At 37.7% G+C, this 19,747-nt stretch overlaps 2 protein-coding genes across 6 annotated transcripts in view; one reads left to right on the forward strand and one right to left on the reverse strand.

The window, feature by feature from the left end:
* On the forward strand, positions 1 to 17,745 carry LOC109090242 (eyes absent homolog 3-like). 4 transcript variants are annotated; one of them, XM_042745711.1, is made up of 19 exons: positions 1 to 156; positions 6,387 to 6,474; positions 6,751 to 6,800; positions 7,624 to 7,730; positions 7,884 to 7,967; positions 8,046 to 8,115; positions 8,590 to 8,699; positions 8,941 to 9,078; positions 9,285 to 9,364; positions 9,740 to 9,920; positions 10,771 to 10,940; positions 11,160 to 11,243; positions 11,344 to 11,433; positions 11,507 to 11,565; positions 11,735 to 11,895; positions 12,860 to 12,974; positions 13,139 to 13,260; positions 14,537 to 14,637; positions 15,392 to 17,745. In XM_042745711.1, the coding sequence occupies exons 2-19, from the start codon at positions 6,442 to 6,444 to the stop codon at positions 15,470 to 15,472; spliced, it is 1,836 nt and encodes a 611-aa protein (XP_042601645.1). In that variant the 5' UTR covers positions 1 to 156; positions 6,387 to 6,441; the 3' UTR covers positions 15,473 to 17,745. The 4 variants fall into 4 exon arrangements, with proteins under 4 accessions (XP_042601645.1, XP_042601647.1, XP_042601646.1 ...); XM_042745713.1 differs by having other exon boundaries at positions 9,740 to 9,848; XM_042745712.1 differs by having other exon boundaries at positions 8,049 to 8,115.
* The window catches only part of LOC109076192 (XK-related protein 8-like), a 27,232-nt gene continuing 24,345 nt past the window's right edge, over positions 16,861 to 19,747 (reverse strand). For both annotated transcript variants that reach the window (XM_042745717.1, XM_042745716.1), the window contains exon 3: positions 16,861 to 18,750. In XM_042745717.1, coding sequence (XP_042601651.1) covers positions 18,038 to 18,750 — 713 coding nt within the window. In that variant the 3' untranslated portion in view covers positions 16,861 to 18,037. The remainder of the gene's footprint in view (positions 18,751 to 19,747) is intronic.

A 19,747-nucleotide genomic window follows, 5' to 3' on the forward strand; every position in this document is an offset into this window, starting at 1 on the left:
GTTTTGTGATTTGAAGGAACGTTTCTGCGCATGCGCGTTGCGAATTGTAGCGACTTCCTGCCAAATAGTTGTCCCTAACAACACACAGCACCTCACCGAGGGAATTTCAGTTCAAGGAAACATAAAGTTTCCTCGGAAGTAGCACTTGGTGACATGGTAAGAGTTTATTTCCCATTTGCGTGCCGTACATTGTGCATTTGAGCGCTTTGTTGAACGGTTTAGTGTGTAATGGTAAGGTCAGTGAGCCGCGAGCTAAATAACACACGTTGGCTAACTAGTCAAACTGTGCTGAACGAGTACATTAACAAAGCTACCGCTGAAAACGGCTTAAGTTGCGTCCTCTTATAGTATGTACGACAGCAGAAAAATGAACAGACGAACACAATTAATGTGTGTGGTATCTTGGACATCTTGGATGAACTAGCCACGGTTTTGAAGAGAAACGCTGGCTGTGTCTCAAACCCTATCGAGTCTCCTACCTAGGCTGTACTTTTCGGTGTCATAGGAGCAAGACGTTGTTGATGTAGCGAAATACTAAAGTAGTAGAGTCTGAAAGCTCAACTTCATTGGTCACCCGTCCTTGAGTCACTGCGGTTCAGTATTTTACATTTACATTACTTCAGCCTCTGCCATTGAGAGCCTCCTGCTATTGTGTTTTGTTTGATAGGTTAATTCTGTACTGGCTGTATACTTTCATGCAAACACATCCACCAACTCCAAGCTAAGCTGACCTGTCCTATATATATTTATATCTGACTGTTTTTTGTAATTGTTTTTTTTATTTTTTTTTATATGTGTATGTATACCTAAACATAAAAAAGGAAGGGGGAAAAAAGTTTTGTCATAATTTTTAAATGCTGAAGATGTGTATGCGGAAGATTAAAAAAAATAGTATACACTTTCTTAAGTTTGAGGTCAGTAAGATTGTATTTTTTAAAGAAATTAATACTTTTATTTAGCAAAGATGCATTAAATTTATCAAAAATTGCAGTAAAGAGGTTTACAAAAAAAAAAAATTCAAATTAAGCTGTTCTTTTGAACTTTCTATTAAAAGAATCTTGGAAAAAATATATATCGTGGTTTCATAAAATTATGAAGCCGCACAACTGTTTTCAACATTGATAATAATAATAATAATAATAATAATAATAATAAATGTTTCTTGAGCAGCAAATCAGCATATTAGAATGATTTCTGAAGGATCATGTGACACTGAAGACTGGAGTAATGATGCTGAAAATTCAGCTTTGGTCAGGAATAAATCGCACACACACACACACACACACACACACACACACACACACACACACATATATATATATATATATATATATATGTATGTGTGTGTGTAGGTGCATCTCAAAAAATTGGAATATCATGAAAAAGGTTTTTGTAACATTTCAAACAGTGATACTTTCATATATTCTAGATTCAGTACATGTAAAGTAAAACATTTTAAAGTTCAGATCAGGCATGTTGGCTGTCCAATCAATCACAGTAATATCATGGTCAGCAAACCACTTGGAAATGGTTTTGGCACTGTGGGTAGGTGCCAAGTCCTGCTGGAAAAAGAAATCAGCATCTCCATAAAGCTTGTCAGCAGATGAAAGCATAAAGTGCTCCAAAATCTCCTGGCAGACGGCTGCATTGACTTTGGATTTGATCAAACACAATGGACCAACACCAGCAGACCTCACGGCACCCCAAATCATCACTGACTTCAGAAACTTCACACTGCCTCTCCAGTGTTCCTCCAGACCTTGATTTGCAAATTAAATGCAAAATGTACTTTTATCTGAAAAGAGGACTTTGGATCACTGAGCAACAGTCGAGGGGCCGGTTGCACCAGCAGGACATATACCCGGTTGTAAGGCTAGGCTAAGTTGTGCATAGAATTTATACCCGTTGCTCCATCTTGGCGTAGTGCTACGTCTGAGACTAAATCTTACGCCTAGTCAGAGGTAGGTGTAAAGTGAAAAGTCATGATCTGCTTGGACGTTATTTGTTTTTAGGATTCATGTCTGTTAGTTAATTATTACTGAAGACGTGAACTGTAATGTTTTTGGTCTTTTCGGGCAGGATAAGCAACATCAATCGCAAAGCTCAGTGTAGTAGACTATAGCCTACAACACTATCTAGTGTATATTTTTGTCAAGCATGTAATAATTATGTTTTAATAATATTAAAGTGTGGGAGACTGTGTCATTGTGGACACGCATTGTTAGGGCTGTGCAAAAAATCTAATACGATTTTCATGCGCATCTCTTCAGTAAAAACGCTCCTGTGGTTAGTAGTATATCTCCAGCACGTGCGTTAAGATCAGGGTTGCCAGGTTTTCACAACAAATCCTGCCCAGTTGCTTCTCAAAACTAGTCCAAAACTAGCCCAATCGCGTTTCCAGGAGGTTCCCCGATAAAAATTGCATCCCGGGGTTAAAATATACGTTTTTGTCAGGGTTGCCCTGGTAATATTCACATTTTAGGGGCTAAATATCACGTTATCTACACAAAATCGCTTTCAAAATCGACAAAGAATCGCCTGCGATTTTAAAATCGATTTTGTGTAGATTGTCAGTGAATTATGGCTCTGTGTAGTAAATGCCGCTCCACCTGAACCAGTGTTGCCAAGTCTGCGGTTGTTTTTCATGTCCGCGGGTTGAAGCGACCCCAATAAAAATAACGTGATATTTAGCCCCTAAAATGTGAATATTACCAGGGCAACCCTGACAAAAAACTTATATTTTAACCCCGGGATGCAATTTTTATCGGGGAACCTCCTGGAAACGCGATTGGGCTAGTTTTGGACTAGTTTTGAGAAGCAACTGGGCAGGATTTGTTTTGTGAAAGCCTGGCAACCCTGATCTGAACGCACGTGCTAGAGATATACTACTAATCACAGGAGCGTTTTTACTGAAGAGATGCGCATGAAAATCGTATTCGATTTTTTGCACAGCCCTACGCATTGTCTACGCCGAGCTTAATTGTGCCTGATCGTAGTTTCAGTTGGTGCAACAGGTGTAAATATTTATCATAAAGCAGGACGTTGCAAAGCCTTTTTTACATCTAGCTGGTGCAACCAGCCCCAGTTCTTTTTCTTCTTAGCCCAGGTAAGATGCTTCTGCCGTTGTTTCTGTTTCAGAAGTGGCTTGGTAGCCCTGTTCCTGAAGATGTCTGAGAGTGGTGACTCTTGATGCACTGACTTCAGCTTCAGTCCACTCCTTGTGAAGCTCTCCCAAGTGTTTGAATCGGCTTTGATTGACAGTATTCTCAAGCTTGCGGTCATCTGTGCACCTTTTCCTACCCAATTTCTTCCTTCCAGTCAACTTTGCATTTAAAGTGCTTTGTTACAGCAATCTGTGACCAGGCACCCCTTTCAGTAATGATCCTCTTTGACTTACCCTCTTCATGGAGGGTGTCAGTGATTGTCTTCTAGATCATTGCCAAGTCAGCAGTATTCCCCATTATTGTGGTTTCAAAGAACAAGAGGCACCTGGAATTTATACTATAGGGATGGTCATTTAATGAAACTCAAATGTAAGTATTCTAATATTTTGAGATACTCGATTTTTGACTTTCATGAGCTGTAAGCTCTAATCATCAAAATAAAAAAAATAAAAAACATTTTGAAATGTTTTACTTTACATGTAATGAATCTTCTAAAATATATGAAAGTTGCACTTTTTGAAATAACACAGTGTGGGTTCACTGAAGTGCAGATATAGCTAAAATTTATTAATTGGAAATATATATTTAGATGTATGCATTTTACAGACGCTTTTATTTAAAGCAACTTAAAATGTTCATAGTATACAACGGCAATTATAAGACAAAGGGTGCTTTCAGACCTAGATCGTTTGCTTTGTTCAGATTCAGGGATTCATTTGTTACAATGTTGAACTTTCTTCTTCGTTCAGTTGCTTTCACAAGGCAACATTGCAAAGCGTACCCAACTATGTTTATGCAAGTCAAATGTGAGTAAAGTTGTCCTCTAATTGGTCACTGTTCACCTGTTTACGTTCCTTTGCATCATTCATCAAGATGACATTGACAAGCTCACTCTGCAGGCTTATTGTGGCTTTATATCTGTCCTGGCAAACGCAAAATGACTGTAGCCATCATTCCACTTTACTATAATAATTATTTAATTATCTTTTCACATGTGAATATATATAAAGCAATTATAGCCAGCATTCTTTTAATGCACGGAGAAGAGCAATTAATTACATGTTTTGATATGAAGAGGTGCTCTTTGGTTTTCAACTGCAATAACAAATATTCTCACTCACAAAATCAGACACTGACTGCTGCTTTTTATATAACACATTTCCTGTTATGAATTATGATACTGCTTGGTTCGCTGGACCGTTGGTTCGGATTGCTTTCTCACCACAAGCGAACCGCTCCAGAGTCCGTTTGCAGTCGGACCGAGACCACCTCTTCAAGGACGTCTCAGTACGCTTGTTTGGTGTTTTTGGTGTGCACCCGTGACCCGAGTGCAATTGCTGCATTCACACCTGCCCAAACCTAACTGAACCAAGAGGGACCATGAACTCTAGTGCTATTCAACTAAATGAGACAGGTGTGAAAGCACCCAAAGACTATTAAAAATTTTGAACAAATAGTAATTTTTGTCAATCAAATTCAAAATGATGTTAGCCTAATGCAAGAAGTACAAAAGAGTAAAGCACAGATAAAAAGAAATAAGCGTTTACACAACAGCAGAATATTTCGGGCCTGAAAATTAAACTTTTGAAAATGTTTGTTAAAACGTTACCACTATTGTAGGGCCCTATGATTTCTGCGATGTAGAAAACGCAGACGGAATCCAGTCATAAAAATGGAATTGACAGTTTAACGCGAAATGTCATGGAATTTGTCAAAGTTTGGATGAATTAATCAAAAGTAGGTCATTACACATAAATCAAACAGCGATATGGACTAGTATCTGTAAATATTAAGCTGCAAAAAGACTATTTTAATATGAATCCTGCATGATATCGTCCCAGTGTAAAAGTGCAAAAATACGAATTTGTGAAAACAGTGATGTCACGCAAATGTATTATGTGTTTGCGTAGTGTTTTTTCACAAAATGACTGCCAACTACTGGCCTGGCATGAATAATACAGTGTTTAAGTCATTTTGCGGATCCATGTGAACAGGGATAATTTTGGCAGCGTTGTTATCCGTTCGTGAGAAACAAAAAGGAAAAATTTAGCACATTGTTTTTGTGAAAACCTTAGTGCAGTTATTTATTAATTTTTTTTACTTTTCATGAAATTAACAGAATTTTAAAATTTATAAAGTTTTCCTCCATTTGCACAAATATAACGGCAATAATTAAAAATATAATATTAAAAAATAAATAAAAATGTAATGAATAGAAATGCATATTTTGAACCTTGAACCCAAATGATTTAAACTTACCAGCTCTGTTTTTGCAACCAAAGTGTAAATTAGAGATGCTGTCTTACTTAAAATTGGTGAGACAGAGAAATCACATCAATATTTAAAATGTGGCTCAGCTCTTTCATTCCTATATGTAGAGGATTATAGACAATATTTAAAAAAAAATGTCAGTGGTCTCCTATGTTCTTTTGTAAGAGTGAAAAAAAGAATTAGTCATGATCAGGTTTGGAGCAACAAGATGGTAAATAAATGATGACAGAATTTACATCTTTGAGTGAACTATCCTTTTAAAGATGGTCTATGTAGGTTGACCGAAATAAGATGTTTTAGTCTTTTTTTTATCACATTTTCCATCCACATTAAATTGTTTTTCATACCCAGATCACGTTCCTGAGACATCAAGCTGGACGTTGCATAAGCATCGCTCAGGGCTACACGTGATTTACTAAACATTGTAATCTCACGTTTACGTGAATGAAGCATCTGCAAAATTGTCTCAAGTGTAAGCGATTCCAATTATATAAATGCAGTTTAAAGAAGGCACGGGGTGAATAAAATTAGGTTAGATCTTATCCTCGTCCACCCTTTGAATGTGACAGCTTGCGCAAAACACCTAATGCCTTTAATAATATCAGGAAAGAATACAAGCTTCCTTGTTTTCACCAAATGTAGGTTAGTGTACATGTAAGAAGACGCAGCCATATAATCCAGGCATGTGTGCTGGAAAGTGGGAGGGTTCGGGGGAAACATCTGGTGCTTTTGTGGGGGAGCCTCACGTGCCTCACCTGCCGGGCTGAGCTCACCTGCCACCAGGGTGACTGTGGGATAAGAAACCGCAAGACCCAGTTTTCCTTTGACTTTCCCATAATGCTCAGCTTCTCGAACGCACATGCACACACCTGACCAGCGAGGTGGAGAGGCAGGGGCTGGAGGAGCATATATAAAGATGTCTCACCGTGTTGACTTGTGTCTTTCACGCAGGGCCTTGGCCAAAGCAGAAGCAGCAGAGACTGACGGCGCAGATTTACCCACAGCCATGGACGAGTCGCAGGAGGTGCCCGAGCTACCTGTGAGTACAGAGTACAGTACATTGTGATATTCTGTTAAAAAAGGAAAAGTGTGTGTTTTCGGTGCTGTATCTGTATTATCTGTATTCATAATTTAAATGAATCTTTAATAATTTTGATTACTTTAATAACATGTCACTCTGAACAATACTGCTGTCACTGCTTGAAATGTTATGCATTATTATGTATATAATGGTATATAATGGTATCAGCTACTGTTAATCATTCAACACCGTGAGTGACATAACTCTCTTTTTTCTGTTGTTTTGATTGAATAGACAAAGAAAGCTCGGCATGATCCAGAAGTGAATCAGGAGGGTAATTCACGGTAGGTCCATCAAGGTGCATTTTATATTTTCATATATAGCTTGCATATAGGCTATAGCTTACTAGTTCAGCATTGAGCTGCTAGGATAAAGGGTGAAGATGTCATTATAAGAAGTACAGATCAAGGATATAAGATTGTGATCTTACTTTATGGCAGTTGTGCCCTTGAGCAAGGTGAAAAAAAAAATTAGGGGAAAGAGAAAGAACAAAGAGTGTCTTGTCAGAGTGAAGTATGATTTCCTTTTGGACAATTGCCATTCTTCAATCACACTTTATTATATTTTAGAAGAATGTCAAGACATAAAAAAAGGTATTAGGAGGGCTGCAATCACTGCGTCTTTCAGCCACTTATGCATAATATAAAATACATTTTGAAGGTGACAATTTTCAAACGTCATCTTAAAGGCTTATCTTAAGAGCTGGTTTAAAAATATTGATTTCCGGATTTTAATAAATATTAATTTTAACAAATATAAACGGTCTTGTAGTGTTTTTTGTCATTGTTATCTTTTTTTGAAATAAAACTAAAATGCATTTTTTAATGTGCCTCCCATCCAATTGTTATTTTTTATATAAAATCGTTTTTTATAAAATCTGCCTTATGAGCAATTTAAATTTACAATCCACTATTAATTGAGAGAAAAATGGACATATGCCACCAGAATCAATATTGAATTGAGATCTGAATCGAATCAAGAACTAGTGAATCAGAATCTGATTCATATTTCAGATGTGTTGAACATTGTGATCACTGATGATTGTTGATGTGTTATTATACTTAGAGTGAAACACAAGACAGGGTTATAAAAGTTGTTATTTTGCAGAAGTGTGGCTGCTAATGATCGCAGTGACTCTCCTAACCGGAACGAATCGACAGCTCGGTCAGAGGTCAATTCATATCCACCGTCATCTGTTGCTCACTTGCACATGAGTAAGTAGCTTTCAAATGTTGTTGAATTGATAGTTCCTCTGATCGAAACACTTTTTATGTTATTTTAAATAGATATTTTTTTGAAGGACTGTAGTGTCCCTACATGTGTTTGATATGTGTAAACATAATGTAACCCCTCAATGTTTCCGGCAGTTCCTGGAGGTCCAGGCCGGTCAAATCAAGAGACGATATCAAGATCCCAGGGCTGTGTCTCAGAAAATGCTTATGATCACAATGGTAAGGCTTATTGCTGTCATGCTCAAGTATATTTAAAGCATAATACATTTGTAACAAAACATCCTACTTTTGTAAAAGCAGTGACATGCAAAGACCTCACCACAACCACAGCCACTGAATATACCTCACAGATCTACCAAGGAAGCAAGTAAGTACTACAGGTTATTTTAAAATACAGTCGATCATGGGTCGATGTAAGTCAATATAGGATCAATGATCCTGTTTGCTTGCTTAATACACATTCCTGGTCTTAATGTGTTTTTGCGTAACACATTAATAAATGTTGTTTCAGTACATGATGTGGTTTGGATTTGTACTTTATTATTTCTAATGTTATTGTATATAATTTATAGTTTTATATTTCTGTTTCTGTTGTTAAACGTATGGAAATTAGCTTAGTTAGGTCGATTAGACTATGAAGCCAAACATTTTTTTCTTTCAATTAACATACTTGGATAAATTCATAAGACCTGAAATATTAAAGAGTAGCAGTTTTAAATTAATGTTAACTTTAAGATCATACTAAATATCAAAGATAAATATCTAAATATCAAAGATCACACATAGTAAATGGACTTCACCTTGATTTGTTAAATAGTAACTCTCCTCCTTTATTCTTCAGCACTGCTGTCACTGCATATGCCAGTCAAGTGGCTTTCCCCTCCCTGGGCCAGTCGACCGCATACAGCGGCTTCCCTCAGTCCGGCCAGACGTACGGACTGCCACCATTTGGTCTGTGCTTCACCCAGTTGCCGTCTGTGCTTTAGTTCATCTAAACACTTCACCCAAACTCATTCCACTTAACCCTCACCCTGCATTCACTCTGTACGCTGGCAGTCAGATCAGTTCATGTCTCAATGTTACATCCTGTTCTTAACCTCCCTCTAATCACCTCTTTCATCTCTGCATCCCCTTTCTCCTCCACCCTTTGCCCTCTCCCGCTCCCGCTCCATCTATCCATGCACGGCCTCAGGCACCATGTGGCCGGGCTTAAAGACAGAGTCGCAGCTGCCCGAGGTGCCCTCTGTTGGTCAGATGGGGTTTCTCAGCTTCAGCTCAGCCTATACCTCAACCCAACCCAACCAGATCCACTACTCCTACCCCAGCCAAGGCAAGCCTGCTACCGCTCTCTCTCTCTGTGCGTCTCCACATGCTCTCTGCACCTCTCAGCCTTAGCAATACGGGACCGCTGTGGAGAAAGACCTGCCAAAACCACTTCCATTAACGCTCATACAGCATTTCATTCAGTGAAACTTACCATGATTGTACTTTTTGATTGTTGGACATTCTGTATAATTGTTCTACATCCCCAATCAGGTTCCTGCTTCACTACATCCAGTGTATACACTAACATCCCTCCAGCAGCTGCTGTGACCACAACTACCGGCACACATCAGGTGAGTCCACCTGCAGTCAAAAGAGGAAGCTGAACGGATGACATTACTAATATGAGGATGTTGTTCTCTGCTTTTGAATTGGATTGATTTCTACAGACTTCGAACTCTGATATGAGAAAAAAACAACAAAATCATGTTCTTGATAGTGATATATGTTGTGAAATACTATTTTCTTCTGGAAAGGTGATTCAGAAACATGAAAGAGAAAAGATTCTTAAATTTCAACCAGTTATTTTATATCTCGAACAATAAATTGTAAAAGACTTGTTCAGAAAAGTAGGTTGTATGGGAGATAGAAAAGACAGCTTGAAACGGTCAGATTGCTTTGATGAACAAACCATTTAAACTTCTTAATCTTAATTTGTTTCACTCCAGGAGTTTTCCAGCTACAACTCTCTTGGTCAAAGTCAGTTCTCGCAGTACTACACTCCTCCTCCCAGTTACCTGTCCGCTGGGTTGCCCAGCAGTGATAGAGATGGAACAGGTGTGGTGGCACCTGAATATCCAGCCATTAAAACTGAAGGCAGTGCCTCAGCAAACCTGCCCGACACAACGGGTGTGTTAGAATTATCCCTCTGTAACTTCACAATAAACCTTCTCACGTATTTAGAACTTTGTAAATATTAGTACTAGCATTTTCCCACCTACTGTAAATGGCTTAAAATTGTTTGTTTTCACAGCTAAAATTAGAATAAAAGAAATGAAATGTCATATTAAGCCACACACTACCATTCAAAAGTTTGTGGTCAGTATTTTTCTTTGCAGCAAAGCACATTAAATTGACCTAAAATCACAGTAAAGACATTACAATTTCTGTTTCAAATGAATGCAGTTTTTAACTTTCTATTCATCAAAGAATCCTGACAAAAATGTTTCCACAAAAATATTAAGCAGCACAACTGTTTTCAGTATCTTTAATAATAAGAAATGTTTCTTGAGCAGCAAAGAGTACATTAGAATGATTTCTGAAGACTGCTGAAAATTCAGCTCTGCATCACAGGAATTAATATATTACTATAGAAAATTGTTTAAAATTTTAACTATATTTGAATGAATGTATGCAGCCTTGGTGGGCATAAGAAACTTTTTCAAAAACATTTGAAAATCTTACTGACCCAAAACTTTAGAATGATAGTGTATTTATTATACTGCTATCATAAATTATACTAAAAATAGTAAATATTGTTATATTAAAAAGCATTTGAATTAATTTATGATGCAATTCAGATATAATTCATATAATTAATATATTAATTTGAGTATTAATTGTTTCAATAGTAATAGTTCAGTAGTAAATGGGAGGAAAACTGTTGCCCTGTTCTGGACTAGATTATGTTGTTGTTGTTGCGGATGCCCCTCATTGTTCTGGCTCTCACTGCAGTTTATGTTTTTGCTCATTCCATCAGATGCATCCCCGGGTGTGACGATCCCAACAGGTGTGGCTCTGCCTGCTGGGATGGCCCTCCCCACAGGAGCACGGGACCAAGACGAGACCAACCCCAGAAACCCTCCAGGCAAAGCTAAAGGCAAAGCTAAGAAATCTGATGGTTCCCAATCCACAGACAATGACCTCGAGGTAAGGAAGCAACCTGGATAGTTTTAGCAACACCCTGAAGTCCATAAAAGTATGCAAATGCAGACACAAAGAAAAAATGCATTAAATTAAGCTTGCTCAAGTAAACAGAGAGTCAGCTTTACAGTTTTTTTTAAAATAGAGAGTACAGTAATGAATCATCAGATGAGCATAATGCATTGGGCCATTTGTAACAACAAAAGGAACTCTTTCTTTACTCAGCGCGTCTTCTTGTGGGATCTGGATGAAACCATCATCATTTTCCACTCTCTTCTTACCGGCTCATTTGCACAGAAGTTTGGCAAGGTACAGCGAATTAATTTTACAAACTGGCAGAAGTGATGCCTGTTTTTTTTCCCCTATTCTAACATTCCTGCTGTTTCCTGTGATGCTTTTGTTTTTTCAGGATCCAGCGACAGTTCTCAATCTGGGTCTTCAGATGGAGGAGCTGATCTTTGAGCTCGCAGACACTCATCTCTTCTTCAACGATCTGGAGGTAAGCAGAGTGTAACACGAGGTTCAGTTTACTTTGTTCATGTGAATAACATTCACCCCTCCTGTCAACACAGGAATGTGATCAGGTCCATGTTGATGATGTTGCCTCAGATGACAATGGGCAGGACTTGAGGTAATGAAACCAAGTCAAACTTTATGATGAGTTGTCCAGCAAATTGCTTTTCCATAACATCTTAAAACTCACATATTGCTGTTACATTTATGACTAATGCTATGTGTAAAAGCTCTAAGTAACTTATTTTGTTTAGTCTATACATCTCATTTTGATTATTCTGGTTTAGCAACTACAGCTTCTCCAGCGATGGCTTCAGCGGGCCCAGTGCAGGCAGTGGTCCAGGGTCCACCACAGCGGTACAGGGAGGAGTGGAGTGGATGCGTAAGCTGGCCTTCAGATATCGCCGGCTCAAAGAGATCTACAATGGATTCAAAGGGAATGTGGGAGGTGAGAGTGTGTCTCATTTCTCTGCTCCAAACCACGCTGCATTTGCCCACAGGGTGGCGCTGTTACTGTACCATTATTACTTAGTCAAGTACTTAGTAGTTCCCTGTCTTGCCTTTTAGCATTTCTAATCACAATACTGTCATGACTGCCTCATGTGTGCTGTCTGATTGAACTGACAGAAGTTATGCAGAAGAGGTGGTTTATTGTTCCAGCAAATTATAGCTTGTGCAAAAAGCCAACACGTACATACATGACTTCTGTATCAGAAGCATTCATGCACATACTTTAGGAGCAGTGGTGCAGTGAGAATGAAGCCACACCAAGGACGATAATTCTAAAGATGTAGTTTTAAAAATTGTTCTAAATTTAAAAGAAAAAAAAAAAAAAAAAAAAAAATTATTGGCCTGTTTTGGACAAGTTTCCTAAAATGGCATTTTGCATGTAAAACATACAATACAGATACTGATGCACAAATGTGGATTTGCACTAGGTGTCTAAAGTATAAAAAATTAATAAACTATTATAAACTCAATCATTTACATTTAGTCATTTAGCAGACACTTTTATCTATTATTAGTAAAGGATGAAACTGGCTTGTGCTGTTGTCCACAATGGAAGGTTTTAATTGCTGCTCCAGATGGCAAGGAGAGATAATGAAGAGATGCTGATAATAATCAATGAATACTAAGAAAGTTTTCAAGAAATCATATCATGTTCACCTAATGTTGTTGCGGGAACATGTTCTTTAAAAAATAAAAAATAAATGATATTGAAAGCGTCAAAACCAACAGTTCGGAAACATCTGGAATTTTGTCATTGCTGAACATTGAACATTGTTGCTAGTTGTGTTGCGTGGATAAACTAGCTATACAGACCAGGTCCAGCAGTATCTTTAAATTACTGCTTATCAACAAGCGTAATGTATAATGCCATTTAATGCCAACCTCATGTGCTGTCCTTGCAGGTCTGCTGAGCCCAATGAAGAGAGACCTACTGCTCAGGCTGCGCTCTGAGATCGAGACTGTTACAGATGCCTGGCTGAGCACTGCCCTCAAATCTCTCTTGCTCATTCAGTCGAGGTGAGATCTCACTCTGTTCCCTGAACATACATGATTTTGAGGAATTCATCAGGTCTGCCTTTAGGCATTAAACATTGCGTGTGATGTGCTGGAGCAACACTTCTTCAGCTTTAATGTAGTGTACACGCTAATAAAGGACTGATCGTTTTGGTGTTTGTTAACAGGGGTAGATGTATGAATGTTCTGGTCACCACCACTCAGCTGGTTCCTGCTTTAGCTAAAGTGCTTCTCTATGGCCTGGGTGACGCCTTTCCCATTGAGAACATCTACAGTGCCACTAAAATAGGTAATAGGTTTGGTTTATCAAAAAATAAATTTCAAACATGTGCTCACCCTCATGTCATTCCAAAGCCAGATGCTGTGCAGAACACAAAAGGAGAATTTTTATAGCATGTTAACAGTGCTGTTTCCTATACAGTGACCAGGGGCTGCAAAAATATGACACAGACTAACTAGCTGTCAAAACCTAAAATAAACCTTTCCACAAATTTTCATTTGACAAAAACCCCTTTGAATACATAGGTTGTGAAAATTAGGCATGACTAAAGTCTAGGGCTGCAACCAACAATTATCTTGATTTCGATTAATCAACGATTATTAGAACAATAATTGACTAATCGTTGATTATTTCACCTATTAATCAGTGGGCTTTGATTGATTATTCAGCTTTTACAATTCATGAACAACGAGTTGTAATTCTAACTGAATGCAACACTGACGCTATTATGTCATGTTTAATACTATAATACTACTTTCTTTTGTATAAAGTGTTATATAAATAAATACAACGTGAGTTTACTGGAGTGCTGATTGCACACATTGTGCAAAAATCCACATCGCTATAATCACGTTTTCTTAACTTCTGCTTTACCTCGCTGTCATTTTCATTTTATTTTGTTATTCAGAGTAAACAAAGTAGAGCACATATTTGCATTTTCATCTAGATGTCATTCAGCAGCATCAGGATATTTGCTAACAGTGTACTGTTTAAACTTCTTTTTACCCCAACCGGAGATTGAAAAAAACACTTTGCTGTGAGTATATTGAGGGCTTTACACATGACAGCATTTTTTGTTTGTATTTTTTTAAAACCTTCCCACAATCTACTGCCTCGACTTCGTTTGCACTTTTCATAAGCGTGTCTTATTCTACTGGACTGCATGCAGGAGATGCTAAATTACAATCTTGCTCTATAACACCACACTGGTCAAACCACGTTAATGAAGGCTCTTACATTAGGTCATATGAGATCTAACAACTCTTCAGCAACAAAAATATTTGTCGACAAACTATTTTTTTTTATTTTTTTTTATGTCGACTAATTGTTTTAACTCTACTAAAAACCATAAGATATCATATGGCTTCAGAGGACTTTATCAGATGTTCTTTGAAATTCACCTTGTTCCACAGTATAAAATGTATGGTTTTGAATGTCATGAGGGTTGATAAATGATGACAGTATGTTCGTTTTTTGGGTGAACTCTTGTTTTAAAATCATTGGTATCAACCTGAAACTGAGCACCAGGATAAATATACCTGTTATGTGTAACACATGTTAACAGGAAAAGAGAGCTGCTTTGAGCGCATCATCTCTCGCTTTGGGAAGAAAGTGACCTATGTTGTTATAGGGGACGGTCGTGATGAAGAGTTTGCAGCAAAGCAGGTACAATCTCAATACCAGCATCTGGACATTTTACACCCCATCAATGTGACCATATCACAATATAATATCTCCTATTATGCCATTGTAAAATATTCCTGATGAGACTGCTATTCAGGGGTTCCCAAAATTTTATTATCTAAATTATTTTCATAAGATACACTAACATTAAGAAAACATGAGTAAAATGTTTTTGGAAGAAGTCTCTTATGATGCATTTATTTGATCAAAAATACAGTGAAAATAGTTATATTGTGAAATATTATTGCCATTTAAAATAACTCATCTATTTGATTTTTTTTTTTAATGTAATTTATTTCTGTGATGGTAAAGCTGAATTTTCAGCATCATTACTCCAGTCTTAGGTGTACAAATCATTCTAATATGCTGATTTGCTGCTTATTATTTTTGTGGAAACTGTGGTACTTTTCCAAGAATTTTCCAAGAATCCTTGATGAATAGAAAATCTTTTGTAACATTATAAATGTCTTAACTGTCACTTTTGATTCATTTCATGCCTCCCTGCAGAACAAACGTATTAATTTCTTTCTTAGAAATAGAAGAATAGTAATTCCTCACTGACTGCAAATTTTTAAAGGCTAGTGCCTTTAGTGACGTTTCAACTCTCCAATTTGAATAGGCCTGACAAAAAAGTTCACAAATTTTGCTTCATTGTATTGATTTACATTTTCATTGAAAGTTCTCTTTATTGATCTGTGTATGTTTGATCTAATCTGTGTGTGCCGTCACTCTTTAGCACAACATGCCCTTTTGGCGAATCTCTTCTCACGGAGACCTGATTTCCCTTCACCAAGCTCTGGAACTGGACTTCTTATAGATGGAGCTGGAGGTAAGACATGGATCTCTCCAGCTGCACCCATCAGTAATCCCATCCACCCCTCACCTGATCCGGCCCAGCCGTGGAGCAGCTGACGTAGACTCTGGGACGTTAGCGGTCACAGACAAGAACTCAAGACGGTCTGTGACACGACCTTCCCTCAATGGCAGCTATCCTCCCCTTAGGTTGAATCTTGCACTGGGACGCCACACAACCATACACAAGGAAAAGAGGAAATAACTGTCTCACTGCATCTTTCTCTTGGAACAAGGATGTACTTTACCATCTTCAACATAACTGGATTCACCAAAGGAACAACCCATGACCAAAGGTCTGCACTGGCACAGAAACTTAGGATTAAACTTCGTTTAAGTCTTTTTCGGCATTCTTTTTAAAGGGCTTAAAAGTAAGTTGGAGTCATTTTGATTTTTGCACTCATTCCAAAGGTCAGGTTCTCATGAGATGGCAGGTTACATGCTTTAGAAGCCTCCAAGAAATGATGCAATTGTTTCAGTTCTTAAAACGAATCGCAGATGTGTACAGATGGTACCAATAAGGTTTAGCATAGATCCCACTTCATTTTTACCACATCTATGGATTTTCCTAAATGTTCCTCAGTTCCTGGGATGTACTTTCGTTTACTCTTCATTCACACTTCATCATTTCAGCTTTGAATTGGGCAATATGATGAATTACAGAGTGCCTACTGGAAACCATTTGTTTTTGTACAGTTTGCATCTCTTTTTCTTTGAAAGAATAAATCGCCCAAACATGAGAATTCAAATTATTTGTTACTTTTGTTTCAATGTCCACGCTGCTCTGTTGCATACAATTAAAATTTGAATGGAAAAGGGGACTTCAAACTCCAAGAATCACCATAATTCAAATACATCTAGTGTGTTATCTGATGGAAGTCATAATGAGTACAGACCTAAATTGAAATGATTTGCAAGCAGTCTTCCCCTTTGTTTAGCTCTAAAGTCTAAGTCAGTTATTAGTGATTTGATAATTTCAGAAAACTTGGATCTCGGCAACCTCTCTCTACTCACACTTTACTGTATGGAAAAGAGCATTTTGGTGTTAAGAAAGTTGAGTTTTATGGGTTTGAATCAACAAAACGACTTTTTTTTTTTTTTTAAGCCATTTCTTTAAAAATCCATTATCAATGTGATGTTTTGAGGGGAACATAGGCTCCTGGATTGATACTGTCCCATGTTTAATGTCTATAATGCAATTATGAGCCACATGAACTAACTGAATTCTCATCCCCTGAGGAAAGTCACATGGCTGAGTGGGATTTTGTAAAATTACCTCTTGCATATAGCCCAAATTCCCCATGGATTTGAAGCTGCAGTGCCCCAGCCTGTGACCGCTTTCTTTCATTTGGACATGTTTGGGAGAAAAACTGTGTGATAGTGTGCAATACATTTCTGGTCAGAGATAATTGATTTTCAATTTTGGTTGAAGGTGGTTTTACGAGCCGGTTTGGGTGTAAGATTCCTAACCGCTGCGAGATTTTGACTGAACATTACTGAGCCTGAAGAAAAAGCATTTTTACTCAAGCAGCTTTGACAATTAAGAATGTGTAATCTTCGTTTGTTTGCATAGATGTGTGTGTGTCTGTGTTTTTTTCCCCCTGTATATATTTATATTGTGCCTTTTAACTATAATCAGCATTCAGTAAGTTTGTATTATCTTAAAAGGGAATTACTGAAATATGACAAACATATGTTTGTATTGTTTGTTTTTCTGGTGAAGTGTTACCTTTGACAAATAGACCTATGCTGTTATCTGTTGTTTTCTTTTAGTTTGGTACTTTTGATGTGCTCTGACTTCTTTTCTGTAGAAATCATTTTCTCCATAGCTCAGCCAATCAGATGCTGTTGTTCTTTAACTTGAATCATAAAAAAACTGCTCTTCTGGTGCTTCTTTCCCCCATGTCCTACTTTGTTTCCTGCATTTTTCAGGAAAACAAAAAAAGATTTAGTCCCTGTATACTGTCTATTATCTACACTAACTGAAGATACGTGACACTATCATTGTGAGATCTTGGGATTTGTTAATAATGCAGACAATCAAGGGATGTAATGGCTCTTCTAGCCAGAGAATAAATGCTCGATCTAGCTCTGAGCTTGAGCTTTTAGATCAGTTGGAGAACTTCTGGCTTATTGAAACCGGCTGAAGAAGCAAATCTCTGTACCTACACTGTTTATGGTTTTGTGTAAGTGACGTTCATTAAATACTTTGAGGCTGGCCTACCTGCTTGGCTTGTTCATCTCTGACTCATAATTGTGTGAATGAAAACATCTCCTGGACACATTTAAACCCAAAATCTTTTGATTTTGGTTGTAATATAGAATTGTCAATTTTAATTAGCAAAGAGTTTGAACAAACAGAACAACATTGTCTGTGCTTTTCTAAAGCCACCGAAACAGACCTGTGAAATTTGTGTGAATGTAATAACATCATCAAAACACCATCGGATATATGAACATAACATTAGAAAATATGATTTTTTTTTTTTTTTTATAAATAAAACCTTAACTTTAAAGGTTCAACCAAGAGCTAGAAGTAGAAATTAGCAGCCATGGTCCTGCTCCTCTTGAGGACTCCTGTCAAAGGCTTCGCAGGAGCGAGGTCTTCTGGGGTCAAGTCTGTGTCCATGTCATATGTTGCAGCTCTTCTGTACTTCCCTTCAGTGGGTCCAGCGATTTTCTCTTTATCACCGTTGGGATGAAACCTTTTGTAATATATAATTTTCACAAGTATTCCAATGACGTACAAAACTAGTAGTGTTGGGATCACCATATAAGGATTTAAGGAGCTCCAGCAGCCTGCATACTCAAACACCTTCCAGCACCAGAAGCCCAGCAGCATCACTGTGTCCAAAGCCATGACACTGTAATAGAGAGCCATCTTTAATTTGACGCTTTTTTTTGTTACATTAAACCAGCAGAAGTACCAGATGAGTCCAACAGCCGCTCTGAAGAGCCATTCCCAACCAGGACTTTTCATGTAATCTGTTTTCTGGCTCCAGGCCACTAAAACCAGTAGCATCCACAGGGACAGGAAGTGAGCGATGATGTAGCATGGCAATACACTGCAGAAGAGTGCCAGAGCAGTTACACGGGGAATAATCACCAACAAGTTCCACAGGAAGTAGATGCCAGTGGAGATCCAACTCATCTCGTGTTTTTCAGGAAGATAAATACGCATGCTGCGGTGGTACACAGTAACGTTACTGGCAATTGCAGCAGTTGATGTGAGGATTTTCAAACCTGAAACAAATTACCAATGCATGAAATTTAACATCATGTGATATGCTTATATGTAGATAAACACAGCCATGCTGATGCTGAAACACTGAGAAACAAAGTAGTGCTGCTGCTGAATGCATTGATGTTTGGAATTAACTGGTTGAGTGAAGGAACCAATGACACATTCAAAAGAATAACAGCTGCAACCAATATCACATCCTTCTGGTAGGTATTTATTTAATTATTATTATTATTTTGAATGAGTAAAAAATGTGAATGTGCTTTTGGACTGTATCAGCATTCTTGGAGAGCTATTTTGACAGTTACATTTGAGGACAATTGTTAAATCAAAATAATTCTTTCACCATATACCCACCATTTCCAAACCTCCTTTAGTTCGTTTTAGAATCACAAAAGGTGATCTTTTTAATATTCTCTCAAATGTTTGTCCATCCACTGAAAGTCCACACAACCAAAACTTTCACATATTAAAAAGTACAAAAAGACATGAATTTAGTGGTTTAAAGGAGTCATATAATGCGATTTCAAGTTTTCCTTTTTCTTTGGAGTGTTACAAGCTCTTGGTGCATAAAGAAGATCTGTAAAGTTGCAAAGACTAAAGTCTCAAATCCAAAGAGATATTCTTTATTAAAGTTAAGACTCTGCCACGCCCCCCTAAAACAGCTCATTCAAACACGCCCCCACATGTCTACGTCACTATGTGGAAATATTTGCGTAATGCCGCCCAAATGTTCACGCAAAAAAAAGAAGGTGTTGTTTCAGTAACCGCAGTTAGTGTTGAAGGAGCCATGTCAGGGAGATGCTGTGTGTATCTAAGGGAAAGCAAAAGTACTTTATTTGGCCTTCCGAAAGTAGATGCATTTAGGAATCTTTAAGATTACTTACAACAGAACAGCAACGCAATTTATGGACGACCGTTTCGTGAACCTGGGAGAGGAGGTAATTCTGATTTTGCTACAACAATCTGTTGCTTCTGAATCAGCTACTGTAAGTATGT

This window comes from Cyprinus carpio, chromosome B19 (assembly GCF_018340385.1).
Source record: "Cyprinus carpio isolate SPL01 chromosome B19, ASM1834038v1, whole genome shotgun sequence".
Lineage (NCBI taxonomy): Eukaryota > Metazoa > Chordata > Actinopteri > Cypriniformes > Cyprinidae > Cyprinus > Cyprinus carpio.

What these genes read in the sequence shown, in the direction of transcription:
- LOC109090242 (XM_042745711.1), top strand. Translation starts at nt 6,442, where the DNA reads ATGGACGAGTCGCAGGAGGTGCCCGAGCTACCT. An exon ending in CAACTACCGGCACACATCAG is followed by an intron (nt 9,365 to 9,739) that starts GTGAGTCCACCT and finishes GTTTCACTCCAG; the next exon opens with GAGTTTTCCAGCTACAACTC. An exon ending in TCTTCTTCAACGATCTGGAG is followed by an intron (nt 11,434 to 11,506) that starts GTAAGCAGAGTG and finishes CTGTCAACACAG; the next exon opens with GAATGTGATCAGGTCCATGT.